The sequence below is a fragment of the Cardiocondyla obscurior genome, linkage group LG02 (genome assembly GCF_019399895.1).
Source record: "Cardiocondyla obscurior isolate alpha-2009 linkage group LG02, Cobs3.1, whole genome shotgun sequence".
NCBI lineage: Eukaryota > Metazoa > Arthropoda > Insecta > Hymenoptera > Formicidae > Cardiocondyla > Cardiocondyla obscurior.
Genome location: NC_091865.1, coordinates 5,840,088 through 5,856,649, shown reverse-complemented (window position 1 = coordinate 5,856,649; position 16,562 = coordinate 5,840,088). Strand labels below are relative to the sequence as shown.

The 16,562-nt window shown below is 38.0% G+C and overlaps 1 protein-coding gene across 1 annotated transcript; it reads left to right on the top strand.

Annotated features, from left to right (window-relative positions):
• Positions 1–3,724: 3,724 nt before the first annotated feature.
• On the top strand, positions 3,725–5,734 carry LOC139112881 (uncharacterized). Its single transcript, XM_070673867.1, has one exon. The coding sequence runs from the start codon at positions 3,725–3,727 to the stop codon at positions 5,732–5,734; it is 2,010 nt and encodes a 669-aa protein (XP_070529968.1).
• The last annotated feature ends 10,828 nt before the right edge of the window (positions 5,735–16,562 follow it).

Sequence of the window (16,562 nt, the reverse complement as noted above, 5' to 3'; positions counted from 1 at the left end):
AGAATGGATCCATTGAAAACAATGAAAGAATTAAAATTTCCGCGAGTCAGAGAACCCGGAAATAATGAAGATACTCTCTCTCACATTACCTTCGAAGAAATAGCGAAGAAGTTGCATTTATATGATAAATGTAAAATTAATAAAAATAAAATAACAGTAAATAAACCGTCTTCAAGAATATCAACCTCCATGGAAAAACAGTCTCAACAAATAATAGAAGAATCTACGATCTCCCGTTTGGATAAAAAGAAAAGGAAAGATAAAATTAGTGCGCAATGCCTAGCCATAATAAATGAGCAGGAAAATAAGCGCCTTTCCGAGATAATGAAATTATTACGCTTAGAACATGTAAGCGCCACCGAAAAAGAGAACGTAACAAATCTCATTAAAGAGAGCCAGGATAGATTTCACATACCCGGAGAGAAGCTGACCTTCACTCAGGTACTGCAACACCAAATACCCACAACGGATGACCAACCTATTAACACCCGGCAGTATCGCTTTCCACAAAAACATAAAGAGGAAATAAATAAACAAGTGGACGAACTGTTGAAAGGAGGAATAGTAAAACCTTCGCAGTCACCGTACAATACGCCCATATGGATCGTGCCAAAGAAGGACGATTCACAAGGAAATAAACGATGGAGAATGGTGCTGGATTTTAGAAGCCTCAATGAGAAGACAATCGGAGACGCTTATCCATTACCAAACATTGTTGACATACTAGATCAATTAGGCGGTGCTAAATATTTTTCCGTCTGTGATCTAGCTTCCGGATTCCATCAAATAAAAATGGATCCGAAGGACAGCCATAAAACGGCTTTCACAACTCCGTTCGGGCATTATGAGTTCGAAAGAATGCCCTTCGGATTAAAAAACGCACCTGCCACTTTCCAGAGGTTAATGGATCTCGTGTTAATGGGATTGCAGGGCCGAGAATTATTTGTATATATGGACGATATAGTCATATATGCAAAAACATTAGAAGAACACGAACGAAAATTCAATCAATTAATACAGCGGTTGCGAGAGGCGAATCTGAAATTACAGCCAGATAAGTGTGAATTTTTGAAATCAAAAGTAACTTATCTCGGTCATGTAATTAGCAAGGACGGCGTAACGCCAGATCCGAAAAAGCTGGAAGCCGTCAAATCATTTCCGCGACCAAAACGCCTAAGAACATTAAACAATTTCTGGGTTTGGCGGGATATTACCGCAGGTTCATACCTAATTTCTCAAAACTGGCTAAACCATTAACCGCATTATTAAAAAATGATACAGCATTTGAATGGACCTCAAATCAAGAGGAAGCATTCGAATCGCTGAAGCAGAAATTATGTGAAGAACCCGTATTACAATATCCGGATTTTTCACAACCGTTCATCTTAACTACGGACGCCTCAGGAATAGCTGTAGGAGGAATTTTGTCACAGGGAATAATAAACAAAGATCAACCCGTGGCATATGCATCACGAACATTAACGGAGAACGAAGTAAAATACGACACGTACGAAAGAGGCACTAGCAATAGTCTATTGTGTGAAACATTTTCGACCATACCTATACGGTCGGAAATTCACTTTAGTCACGGATCATAAACCATTGCTTTGGTTCAAAAATGCGCAAGATGCAAACATGCGCATATTACGATGGCGATTAAAATTAGCCGAGTATGACTACGATGTAGTATACAAGGCCGGAAAAACGAATGTAAACGCAGATGCATTGTCAAGAAATCCTGTAGAAGAAAAACAATGCAACATAATTAAGCCTACGAAAAAATTAAATCCGAACGATCCTAAAGATGCTGAATTAATCGCGCAAATGCTAGAAGAATCCGATAATGACAGTGAAGAAGACGACGATTACAAATTATATTTATCTGATGAGGAAGAAATAGAAAAGGAAATTAATAAAAATGAAATAGGCAAAAATGATTCAATACCATTTACGGAACAGGAATTAAATGAACCATCACAGGAGATTGTGGAAAAAGCATTAATTCATGAACCACCAGAGGAACACCGAATACAAACACGAAGCCTTACAGCAAAAAAGGCAAGGACAGAACTATTAAAAGACAAGGAAATCAAAAAGGAGGATGAGCAGGTAGATGAATCTGACAAGGAAAGAGAGAGCGACAGTGGAAGTGAAGATGAGAGTGAGACAGAGGAAAATAGAAATTTACCCGTTGTTACGGAAATTCAAGATATACCTAACAACATAATTGAAACACGCGACTTATTATTCTTGCGGAAAGATAATATCACATACTTCACTGACATTGAAGGAAATCCTTTGGATTCTGGTTCACAAAAATTATTTGAGAGGAATGAATTACCGAAAATTAAAACGCTTGCTTTAGGGGAAGCGCAACCGATAAAATACAAGAAATATTATCACATTATTTTACCAATCAGCGAAGGAGTCCGGGAAGGACCAACTTTAACTTTGCGATACATATCTACAGCCATAAAAAATTTGCGAATAATCTCCGACGAATTAAATTTGCAAACAGTTAGTATTGCGAAAACCGATCTAATAAACAATGTACCTTGGGGCGAAATTAAAAACTTGCTACATATAATTTTCTTAAACTCACCTACGAAAATAATAATTTGCAACGGAGCAATAAAATATCCTCCCAGAGATCTCCGATCGTCAATAATCGGAGAAATGCATTGTTCACCAACGGGGGGGCATCGCGGAGTAAATAAAACATATAATAGAATTAAACATAAATACTACTGGGAAAATTTAAAACAGGAAGTTCAATTATATATTCAGCAATGTCTACAGTGTCAGTTAAAAAAATTAGTCAGGGTAAAAACCAAACAACCCATGCTAATAACTGACACACCAGGAGCATCTTTTGACAAAATTGCCATGGACATTGTAGGGCCTCTGCCAAGAACAGACAGAGGAAATGAATATATTCTGACCATGCAAGACCAGCTGACAAAATTCTGCATGGGCGTACCATTACAAAATCAGACATCCGAAACAATCGCCGAAGTATTTGTAGACAGATTTATCTGTGTATTAGGCGCCCCAAAGGCAATTTTAACCGATCAAGGAAGGAATTTCGTGAGTGAATTAATCAAGAAAGTGGCGAAAATATTTAGAATACGAAAATTCCGAACCACAGCATTTCACCCGCAATCAAACGGCTCGTTAGAGAGGTCTCACCACGCTCTTGGCGAATATTTAAAGCAATACGCCAATGAACAAAAGGAATGGGACAAATGGGTCGGACTCGCCATGTTCAACTATAATACTTGCGTACATGAAGCAACAAGACATACACCATACGAACTAGTATTCGGGAAAATAGCCAGAGTACCGACGGACGAACCACTCGGTCCGGAGGAAAAATTAGCCAATTACGATGATTATTTGATAAGTTTAGTTACACAACTCCATAATTTGCAAGTTAATGCCTTCAGAAATGTAACTGAGGCAAAAGAAAAATCTAAAAAACATTACGACAAGAAGATAAATCCGAAAATTTTTAAACCCGGCGACTATGTATTTTTATTAAAAGGGCCAAAGCCAGGAAAATTTGGCAATCAATATACAGGGCCCCACGAAGTTTTAGAAATCTTAAATAAAAACAATGTGAGAATAAGAATTAAGAAAAATACGAAAGTAGTACATCCAAACAGACTCCGAGTATCATATATAAAACCGAACGGATGAGAATAAAAAAATATTATATTTTCAGATGGATTCGAGATTTAAATGGATTGTTGTCACGGTCATCTTAGCATATATTACTAAAAAAACATACGGGATAATCGGTTATGATTGTGGATCGGCGAATTTAAATATCACAACCTTATCGTTACTGGACGTTGAAAACTGTAATATACCGTTAACACAGCCTCAGGTAGACCGAACCTACATACAACTGCTGCAATTATCTAAATTCGAGGGAATACCTGTAATACAGTGTAAAGTTTCAATAAATCGAAATGTATACCATTGCGGAATGCACTCACATATTTCAACAGTAGCCAACGGGCAAGCCGAATATATTTTCGAGACTACAGTCGATCAATGCAAGAAAATGCACGCAACAGGATCATTCTCATTCTCAACATATAATCACGTTTACGGATTAAAAGTAAATCAAACGGTAATGCGACCGATTACGCTTGCAGGAACTGCAAGTACCGACGGACATTGTTCCGGCAGTTATTATTCGGACCCTTACGGAAGCTGGGACAATGTTGTTGTACAAGCCATAATAACAATTACTTTAATTACTCATCAAGCTACTGTTAATTTGGAGGCGAATCAGATTCGCCTAAGATCAGGAACTGTATGTACTTATACAGATAATAATTGCATCGATATCGATGGGGGTTATACATTCTGGCAAACATTACCGACCGATTATTGCAAATTTAATAACTACGATATTTTATATGAAGGGTATGCAAACCGAATGCTCGATACACTCTACGAAAAACCGCAAGTAGTATATTCATTATCTACGCATGATATAACATTTGCATTAACCAAGACAGGAGAAGAACCGTTATGTGGATATACTTTGACAAAAACCGAGCATCCTAAATTATTAATTTTGGAAACCACGAAAGGAGATTCATTTGCACAAAAGCGACCATTATCCGTCGAAAATTTAGACATATTTACTTATGTAAACTCAAAATTTGTATACGTAGAAAAACATATCCGCTCGCAAATGAATTCATTATATCGAGACGTACTAAAACAACGCTGCAATTTAGAACAACAAGTATTGAAAAATGCATTAAGTATCGCAGTAAATTCACCTGACGAATTTGCATATCAAATAATGAAAGGGCCTGGATATATGGCTGTTATCTCCGGAGAAGTTGTACACATAATAAAATGTACACCTGTTGATGTAAAAATTCAACATATAAAAGAATGTTATTCCGAATTGCCAGTACTTAAAAATAACGAGACATATTTCTTATCACCACGAACTCATATATTAACCAGAACCGGAACTCAAATCTCATGCAATAGAGTAATACCTCCTATGTATTTCTTAAACGACGGATGGTATCGAATGATACCCACACCGGAACGAACCTTACCCCCCACCACAATAAAGCCTATGACTAAACCAACATGGCATTATACAAATCCAGGATCACTTGCAGCCAGCGGAATTTACAGTGAAAAAGATCTCGAACATCTAAGAGATCACATAATGTTCCCCGCAGAACGACCTGCGCTACTTAATACAGTAGCAAGGGGAGTAATGGGAGAACCTACAACGATACATGGAGGATTAATTTCTAATCTCATGGACGAGGCATCAATAGAGAAAGTAGCAACCTCCGCATGGAATAAAATGTGGAGTAAATTTTTGGTTTTCGGAAATATCAGCGCCGGAATGCTAGGAATATTCCTGTGCATTCGCGGAGTTAAATTAATTCTCGACACTCTCGTTCATGGGTACGCGCTGCATACGGTATACGGATGGTCTCTGTATTTAATCGGAGCCATCTGGGACTCACTAACACAACTATTATTACACTTAGGAGAAAAGAGACAAAAATATGAAAAACCAAGCGCACCGAAAATGCCTGAGCCAGAGATTGAAAAACAACAAAAAAATGAATTGCCTCCTATTGAAGAACCTGAAATGAATCATGAGGAGGAACAGGAACGACATTATCCTCTTCTTCCAGCCCGAGAGAATGCAACTTATTCTCTACAACTAAGACACTAAAAACTTTAATCATACTACATGTAATTCCATACATGCAACAGATTTTCCTTCATGACTGAATTTACCTCGTGTATTTCCGTACACGCAACAACCTTTCATTTTCTTTACAATTTATTCCTATAGAATCTTTTAAACAACAATTGGAATATCTTTTCTTTATTATTAAAGGAACATTTTGTTTTAGAGCAAGAAGAAAGAAGTAAGAAAGAAGAAAGAAAGAAGAACAAAAGAAAGAAGAAAAAATGGCAACTGTTTCGTGCATCGATACGGACCAGCTGACCCGCTCTCCGCTTGAGGTGCAGGTACTAGAAGTTGAGTCGCCGACCCTCTTTTGGGTGAAACTCAAGAACGGAGAGGGAGAGCTGAACGAGCTCCTCAAGTACTTGACGCTACGGATGACCCGCATAGGGAAAAACCTCACGCTAGCGCCGGACTGCGTAGAAGAGGGAACGCTGGTCGCCGTCAAGGAGAAGGGACGGTGGCAGAGAGGGATCGTGATGGAGGTAACGTCACATACCGACGTCACGATCCATCTGCGAGATTGGGGGCGAAAAATCCATAGGCGAAAATTCGATTGTTGTCGCCTAGAAGAGCGATTCATGGAACAGCCGTGGCAAGCTGTACCATGTGGGATACACGGCGTCAAGCCCACCGACCCATCTGGGTGGACCGAGCGGGACATCGCTCTAGTCCGGCTACTGATAGAGAAGCAGTGGGGGCGGATTTCAATTCGTCGGGCCTGTTGGGGCGAATTCGCTGAAGTAGATTTCTCCATCAGGAAGAAAGGAGACCTATTAATCCGAAATTTGGCGAACATTTTGGAGGCTGCAGGGGCTGCCTACAAAAGCACAAGCGTGCTAATTAACTATAAATTGGGACTGAATAACGTGGAGCAAAAACCCACAATGCGTCGTATACGGTTCCCAAGCCAAATTAAAATTTAAGTTATCATTATTATCATTTTCTTATTTTATTCTTTCCCTTAGTTTTACATATATAATCGTAATTATAAGCAATCATAATCACACGTTACATTGTCAATAAGCTAAGGCCTTTAATATTAAGAATATAGTAATCAATTATACCTTTAAAAAAAAAAAAAAAAAAAAAAAAAAAAAAAAAAATATATAAGCATTCCTTAGAATTGTAAAATTTTTAATTTCTTTAATTTCTCTTTTCCTGTATCTCTTACTTTCCTTTAAGAAGTATCAATCTTTTTCAAATAATCTTAGGTATAAAATATTTGAAAAAAAAAAAAAAAAAATTTATATTGTACACATATATAAATATATATATATATATATATAATGACGTAAAATAAATAGATTAGTTGAAAAAAAATATTTTTATTTTTGAAAATAATATAAGGGACTGCAGGGGGAAAGAAAGGGAATAATACCGCCACTCAAGGAGAGTGGTGGAAAACAGACGCGTGCCGGCGGAATGCTACAAGAAGGTTATGGACGAATAAATAAAATTATCCTCCACATGTTTGACGAAATTGACCGAGGTACCTGAAGGACCTATTGAGGAACGAGATTCAAACGTGTAAGTAATAAAGATACTGCACGGTCTCCCTCGAGCTAAGATGGTCCAGGAATGTTTGAAATCATAAATCGAACCATTCAAAACTCTTTCCATCAAGAGAAAGTCCCAACCTTCACGTCACATGCAAGCTAACCGAACACGTGCAGGGAATAAAATAAAAATAAAAACCTACCCTGTAGTTACCTTATAAAATAAAAAAAATCTTTTTCTAAAAATTACTTAAAATAAATTATGTTAAATATACATATACAAAAACATAATCATATATATATATATATACATTTATTCAAAAGGATTCATTTACGTAATAATCAATAGAATAAAAATAAAAAAAAAAAATGCGAAGTGTCGAAAAAAGGAGATATTTTTGTCTATGCAAATGTTGTGTAACCTACCCCAACATTTGTCTAAGTCGGGGGGTGTTACGTCCTGTAACTCCACATCTCCTTTTTCCGACACATGGTAGATAAAGTAGATAGCAAAAGGTATACCGAATGTATTGGGACCAAAGGAGACGGTTCTAAGTTTCCAGAAAAAATAATTCTAACTGACGGAATATCCTGAATCGCCAGATGTATAAAATAAAAGAAGGAACCAAAAACAATTGTGCAACAGATGTGGAATATAAAAAAATCGAAACGAAAGGATTTGTCAAAATATTCATAAAACATTAATAGCTCGGAAGGACTTGGAATATCTTAAACTAATAATAAATGTCTGGCGGAACACGAGGGAAATTCTGGAAGAAAAACAATTCAGTAAAATCAAATTTCGCCGCGGATCCTAGGGATTAGAAAAAAAGGAGGCAAAAAGCCTGTAATAATAAAAATTGGGATACGCGGCTGGAAACTATAAAACTCAGGCAGCAATTGCACGCTGCCGGTAAAAAAAAAGAGTTACCTAAAGCTTTTTCGAATCTGTTATCTGGAAGCTTGGAAGGGCTAAAACCATGTAGAAGGGAGCTCATAAACATTTTCTCCTGGACCAATAGATATCGGGAACTCCTCACCAAAAATTAGAAACTAAGGGCGAAAACTTAGAAAATTAAGAAGGGCGACCAATAATTGTGAAGACGGAAAAGTGGAGGAATAAGCCTAACGAATAGAATTCAAAATTCGGATAAGACTTAGAATCTGGCGCTGGTCCTCCCCTTTTCCGAGCTTATAAAACCGAGCGTCCCGACGACGCTCGCTCTCAATTCTGTTCTAAAAATCTATTTGCTCTAATTTGCTCAGTTGCTCAGTTATTCTTAAAAAAAAAAACTTTTAAGTGCTTGTGATCATTTGTGTGGGCGAAATAAAGAACCATCTCGAGATCTCATCCGAGTGAATTTGAAGACAACAAGTAGTAAGTGCTATCATTTATTTATTCCCCTTTTTCCTTTGAACGGTTCCACTAAATAGTTTTATTTGATTTGTATTCATATATTTATATATGTAAAAAATGAAAATTGAGGGAATAGTCAGGGTGCCGTTCACGCTTAATTATTTCGTTATCTCTCCCTCGAATCCTCTCGTTTTTTCGGGTGCCTCAACCTATCTAGCGGGCTTCCTTTTGTCGGGGGTTGCGATATGCCGCCAGTAAATGGTGACTATCAAAACCTTGACTTGAGTAAGGCTCCATTCGGCTAGAGGAACCAGAGAAACTTGAGGTGACAGCGGAGAGATCCGAAAGGAGCTGTGAGACGTGATGCCCAGCCATATTCTCCTCCAAGATTCATTTATTAATTTAATTCATTAAAATGAACTCCTTTTAGTGGAATCATCGAACTTAAGAACCTTAAAGAAAAGCCGGGCTCGCCGAAATCGGCAAATTCGGAATCTGAGGGGCCTTATCCGGTCCTTCTTTATTCAATATTTATTCGCGGCGGCGCCAGGGGAGATAACAACTGACCCTCCCCGAAGAAGAGGAGAGAGGTCGTGGTCCCCTCAACCCCCAGCTCCCCCGACTTCGCCGGCTCCTGAAGAAGTTCCTCTGAACGTCGAAGAACATAGGGAACTCCCTCCTTCTCCGGATACGCCGAAAAATAGCGTCAATGCGACCGAGTCAGAGCCTGATTTGGAGCAGTTCCGCCCTACGACTCCTTCCTATTCTCCGGACATCTCGATTCATTCTCCGGGAGCTGCACTTAGAGCATGCTCCTCTCCGATTCCGTCCCCGATTCCTCATCCTGAGGAGCCTGAGGAGGTCGACTCCATTGCTGATGACGATACCGTCTTTTGGCAAGAGTCTGACGGCCCAGAGCCTTCTCCCTCCCCGCCCCGAGCGTGGAGTTCCTCGGCGGGCAAGAGGAACCCAGAGCGATCATAGATCCTCTCCTCGAGCTCCTCCGGAGGACTTGCTCTCCGTGGACGGATCCCGTCCCCGAAAGGGCCTTCACCATAGGCCCTGATTCCTTTGATCCTGAGGAGATCAGGAGAGAGGCCAGCAGGGCATCTCCTGATCAGAACGTCCTCATATTTTATCCCGGGGTGGAACACCCCTTTTTAGCTCCGATCAGGCTGATTGATCGTGTGTTTCCGAGATCATCTGCCAGGATCTCGGAAATAATCGAGATCGACCTCGATTAAATATTTCTTTGAATTTTTCTTATGTTATTTAACCCGCGCGCTTTGTAAAATATAAAAAAATGTGTTGTTTATTAAATTTAGTTAAAGTCTCTGGGTATCATTATCGTAAATTTTAAATGAATCATCGCCATTTAACATCAATTTATAAAAAAATAATAATAATAATAATAATTATAATAATAATAAAGAATGATAAATTAAATCTCGATAAAACAGATTTTTGAAATTTTCTTTTAATGAACCATTAGCTCCATTTACTGCGAAAAACACCTCCGGTTCTTTCCCTGGGAACAAGAAGTAAAATTCTTTCCCTCAAAAGAACAAAAATCGCGCTAACTCAAATCTTTTCTCGTTCTAATACATTCCTAGCGCTTAATACGCGTGACGTTGTCTCGCACGCGTTACGCAAGAATTGGTAGTTGCGTCTCTCTCTCTCTTCCCTTTACCTGCTCTCGATCCATCTCCTAGTCATTGAGAACCGGTAATCCTTCCATTAAAATTATTCCTAAACCTGACGTAACACTACAAAAGACAATTTTCTTCATGTGTTCTTCTTTCTTTTTTGTAGAACCAGTCCATGAACAAAGTGTTAATAATTTTCTTTCAAATATTCGGTCTATTAATAAATAGGATATTTTTGTTCCGTTTTTGTTGCCTGCTGTTCCTCCAATTTCACTTATTACATTTATCTATTTATATATATTTGTAAATAAATATTAATATTAGTAATATAAATTGTGTATATTTGTAAATAAACATTAATATTAGTAATATAAAAATGGTGGTATTGTTTGTTTTGTCTTTTAGAAATCACTCCGAGCTTACTATACACACCTCGGGTGCATTCGGGGAAATGTCTTTGGTACTGTCTTTTTCTTCTATTATGTGACATTAGAAAAAGAGGACGGTACCGGGTTGAACGAGTGGCATCTCTCCAAATACACCCAGAATGTGTTGAACTTGCTCAAAGCGACTCCCGAAAGGCAAAACAAACAATATTATCTCACTTCAATATTTTGAATATCTCCCCCCCAATTTTCAAAATATTTATTATGTAAAAATTCTTACAAATGCCGATTCGTAGTCTTGATTACGTAAATTTTGTTCCAAATTATTAATATCTGATTCTGCTCTTAATGGCTTCATATTTTTCATATCCTTTTCAAAATTATTTTTTAATACATTATTATCAAGTTTCTCATTATTGTTTGATTGATTTTTAATTAATATATCTATTAACTTGTCAAATTTAACGTGTAATTCCGCCATATCTTTAATAATGAAAGATTTCAAACTTTCCAAGTTTGAATTTATAACATCTAATTGCTTTTGAACTGAAAAAAAGAATGAAAACATTATTCTTTAATATATTAGACAACTTTATATTATACAATATACAGGGTGTTTGATTCGAGGTGTCACGCCCGAAAAATTTAAATAGAGAATTAAATTTTAAGAAAAAAAGTCCTTTACAATTTTTTAAAATTTTTTACCGTTTTTGAGAAAAAAATTAAAATATGTTAGCGTAAGAGTGACAAGGAGGACACGCGGACTGAGCGCGACAGACGACGGCTAGTATTTTTAAGAATGATAGTAAACCGAGCGGCGATAAGAGAGTCGCGGCGAGTCTTCGCGGCGAAGACAAACAAACGCGTTCGCACGATCGATATCATTCACACCGATACTTTAAGGTCGCATTTTATTTATTGTTCACAACATTTTTAGTAATTGAACGTAAAATGAGAAGGAAATAATGCGCTATCATTTCCTCACCACCTTGCGGTAGATAGCATGGTGCGTTTTTTATAGTGGTATCCCCGGTAGGCCTATTCCACTTTTCGCGCAATGTAAAGTTGTTCGAAGTGCCCTCCCCTCTGCTGTAAGCAGAGTTCGGCCCTTCGAACAACATCGCGCGTCGCACGGTGCACCATTTCCGGTGAAATAGTCGCAAACGCCGCAACAATAGCGTACGTCATTAACAGTTCTGTTTCGTTGGGGTTCTACTAGATTTTTAATATGACCCCATAAAAAAATCTAATACGGTCAAATCTGGTGACCGTGCCGGCCACATTGGGCCACCACGACCCATCCATCTGTCGCCGAAATGCGCATCAAAACTTCGCGCACAGGCAGGAATGAGCCGGTGCTCCGTCGTGCTGATAGGATTCGCTTCTTGTTTCAGAGGCACGTCTTCTAATAGTCCCGGTAACACATTTTCTAAAAAATGCTGGTAACTTTCTCCGGTTAATCGCGGAGGAAGGAAATGTGGACCGATCTGAATTGAATAAAAGAAAATATGCGTTACAAAATGTTTAATAAAATAATCTGTTATGTTTATACTTACCACTTGATTACCGACGACTCCCGCCCATACATTCACGGTCCATCGATACTGGAATGCTCCTTGTCGTATCATATGCGGATTTTCGTCCGACCAATACAAGTGGTTTCTTGAATTAAAAACACCGTTCGGTGTAAATGTAGACTCGTCGGTCCATAAAATAATATCGGGAAACGATGCGTTTCGTCGACATTTTGCAAGGAACTCTGTAAAATAAATGATTTTTTTAACAATTATTATTCTCTTTAAAATTAAAACAAATATAAATTATTAATAAAAATACCTTCGCAAAACCGGAGCCGTGATCCAAAATCCCTCGCTGCTGTACTCGTTGATCGTGGTACGGGTGTAACATATTTTCTCGAAGAGTATTGTGCACCGTGTATGTTGATAAGTGAAGATGATGTGCCGCACGACGTACACTCATTCTCGGCTGATCAGAGAATAAGTCGAGCACTCGTTCTTCATCTTGCACTTGATGTCGCGCAGGTGCATTATTTCGATTATGCACAAGACATCCCGTCTCGCGTAATCTCTGCACTACGCGGAAAATTGTCCGGTTGCACGGATAGTGTGCTCGCCCAGGAAACCGTTCGATGTACAATTCGGCAGCACGAGTGGCGTTTTCACCGGCTAGCCCATAGGCTATTATCATATCCGTATATTCTTGTGGAGTATAACTTCCCATTTTAACAGATTGTCACACCACGAATACTAGATGACTAGTGACTGCTTTAAAAAATTTTGTTATCACAATTCTTGACAAAAACAATTGTACGTAGATTTTTTGATCGGAAAAATTTATACGTAGATAAAAAACCGATCAAAAAATCTACGTACAATTGTTTTTGTCAAGAATTGTGATAACAAAATTTTTTAAAGCAGTCACTAGTCATCTAGTATTCGTGGTGTGACAATCTGTTAAAATGGGAAGTTATACTCCACAAGAATATACGGATATGATAATAGCCTATGGGCTAGCCGGTGAAAACGCCACTCGTGCTGCCGAATTGTACATCGAACGGTTTCCTGGGCGAGCACACTATCCGTGCAACCGGACAATTTTCCGCGTAGTGCAGAGATTACGCGAGACGGGATGTCTTGTGCATAATCGAAATAATGCACCTGCGCGACATCAAGTGCAAGATGAAGAACGAGTGCTCGACTTATTCTCTGATCAGCCGAGAATGAGTGTACGTCGTGCGGCACATCATCTTCACTTATCAACATACACGGTGCACAATACTCTTCGAGAAAATATGTTACACCCGTACCACGATCAACGAGTACAGCAGCTTTTACCGAGGGATTTTGGATCACGGCTCCGGTTTTGCGAAGGTATTTTTATTAATAATTTATATTTGTTTTAATTTTAAAGAGAATAATAATTGTTAAAAAAATCATTTATTTTACAGAGTTCCTTGCAAAATGTCGGCGAAACGCATCGTTTCCCGATATTATTTTATGGACCGACGAGTCTACATTTACACCGAACGGTGTTTTTAATTCAAGAAACCACTTGTATTGGTCGGACGAAAATCCGCATATGATACGACAAGGAGCATTCCAGTATCGATGGACCGTGAATGTATGGGCGGGAGTCGTCGGTAATCAAGTGGTAAGTATAAACATAACAGATTATTTTATTAAACATTTTGTAACGCATATTTTCTTTTATTCAATTCAGATCGGTCCACATTTCCTTCCTCCGCGATTAACCGGAGAAAGTTACCAGCATTTTTTAGAAAATGTGTTACCGGGACTATTAGAAGACGTGCCTCTGGAAACAAGAAGGCGAATAATCTATCAGCACGACGGAGCACCGGCTCATTCCTGCCTGGCAGTGCGCGAAGTTTTGGATGCGCATTTCGGCGACAGATGGATGGGTCGTGGTGGCCCAATGTCCTGGCCGGCACGGTCACCAGATTTGACCGTATTAGATTTTTTTTTATGGGGTCATATTAAAAATCTAGTAGAACCCCAACGAAACAGAACTGTTAATGACGTACGCGAAGCTATTGTTGCGGCGTTTGCGACTATTTCACCGGAAATGGTGCCGCGCGATGTTGTTCGAGGGCCGAACTCTGCTTACAGCAGAAGGGCACTTCGACATTAAGCGCGAAAAGTGGAATAGGCCTACCGGGGATACCACTATAAAAAAAACGCACCATGCTATCTACCGCAAGGTGGTGAGGAAATGATAGCGCATTATTTCCTTCTCATTTTACGTTCAATTACTAAAAATGTTGTGAACAATAAATAAAATGCGACCTTAAAGTATCGGTGTGAATGATATCGATCGTGCGAACGCGTTTGTTTGTCTTCGCCGCGAAGACTCGCCGCGACTCTCTTATCGCCGCTCGGTTTACTATCATTCTTAAAAATACTAGCCGTCGTCTGTCGCGCTCAGTCCGCGTGTCCTCCTTGTCACTCTTACGCTAACATATTTTAATTTTTTTCTCAAAAACGGTAAAAAATTTTAAAAAATTGTAAAGGACTTTTTTTCTTAAAATTTAATTCTCTATTTAAATTTTTCGGGCGTGACACCTCGAATCAAACACCCTGTATATATGTATATTAAGTTTACTTTCAATATTCTGTGGTTTGGTAGAACCAGTAAAGACATTATCGTTATCTTCAAATACTACTTCAGCATTTGCTATTATTGTAGCGTTTGTACAATCTGTTATACTTTTTAATTTTTGTGAGGTGCTTTGTAGAGGTTGATCATCAGTAACTATATCAACTGGGTGATTTTCGACAGTATCACTTATTGCAGGTTTTGTTGAGATAGTGCTTTTTTTCACAATTAAAGAATTAAAATCAATATTGCTTTTATCAGTATTATTCATCTTTGAACGCTGTGCATACTTTGAAGAATATGCTAAGTAACTGTAAATAAATAATGTACAAATGATCAAATGTATGTAGTTTTTAGGCTTTTTGCAGCCACTGGCTTCAGTGAGAATGGAGGTTGGCCAACGCTGTCTCTCAATGCGGCTTTTTTCCGAAAGCCTTCATTCTCACTGAAATACACATAATAGTATTTTTTGTTAATAATTCTTTATTGTAAATAATTTTCAGTGTGAGCGCTTACTTTTCTTCGTCATCAGTATTATCAAACTGACTTAAATATTTTTTCATTTTAACTGCAGCTTGAAATGTTGGAAAATTTCTCTTTTTGACGACACAATTTTGTTTAGACCAATTATTGCAGTCTGGAAGAATCGTATCATCTTTTCTCATATTCATGCCCTTCCGTCCTGGTGGTCAATATAATGTTCCGTTTTTTTCCCAATTTTCGGGCACGACACATAAATTCACTTTGCCATCTTCGATCGTTTCGACGATAATAAACATTTTTATTTTGAATATAACACGCTTTTTATAATAAGACTACTGCACGTTTACACTCATCAAATGTTGTTTGTCAATAAGAAAAACTTAGGTTATCACGTATAACCTTATCGCATGCGAGCTTTGATTAAGCATGCGTACTAAAATAAAAGCTAAAATACAGCCAAATTAGCTGTAATTTAGCTGTAATGTAGCTGTAATGTAGCTGCATTTATGGTCTTTATAATATTATGTTTAGCATATATCAGCAATGGTTAAGCGATATCATGCGTAGGTTTACGACGCTCAAAAATTAGTATTTAAGGATCTTTATATAGTTATGTTAATCAGCGTATTATAAATTTGCGTCAGCGCTTGTATAAACTTATAAATGTAATGCATTAAAATTGTTAATTAATATATATTAATTATCAAATTTGATAAGTTTAACAAAACAAAAAGTTCGGAGCTGTACTAGGTTCAAGTCTACTAAAAAACAAATTTTTTTATTTTTCTAATTTTGAAATTCAGATTTAATTTCTATTTTTTAACACTATATTTTATATTTTTAAAATACTCTTTATTTATTAACTTAATTTATCAAAATAGCAAATAAAGTTGTCAAATGACTGTGTCGTAGTAGCATATACCAAATAATTTTGTCGTTTGTTACAGCTATCTGGCTGCACAGCTATTTTGCTGCCACAACGTTGTTGCAGCTATCTGGCTGCACAGCTATTTTGCTGCCACAACGTTGTTGCAGCTATCTGGCTGCACAGCTATTTTGCTGTCACAACGTTGTCAAAACCTAAAAATGTTGTCCCATTTTTGCTGCTACAACGTTGTCGAAACATTATAATAACGTTGTGGCAGTAACTGTGGTGGACAAAATAGCTGCGACTTTAGCTGCGACAACGTTACTACAGCCGTTTTAAAGTAATGTGTGTTACTTGGGTGGCTACTGGCTATGGGAAAGCAGAAGGAAGCCTGTGAGATATTGCAAAAAGGAGGCGAGATGAATAAAGTGGAAAAT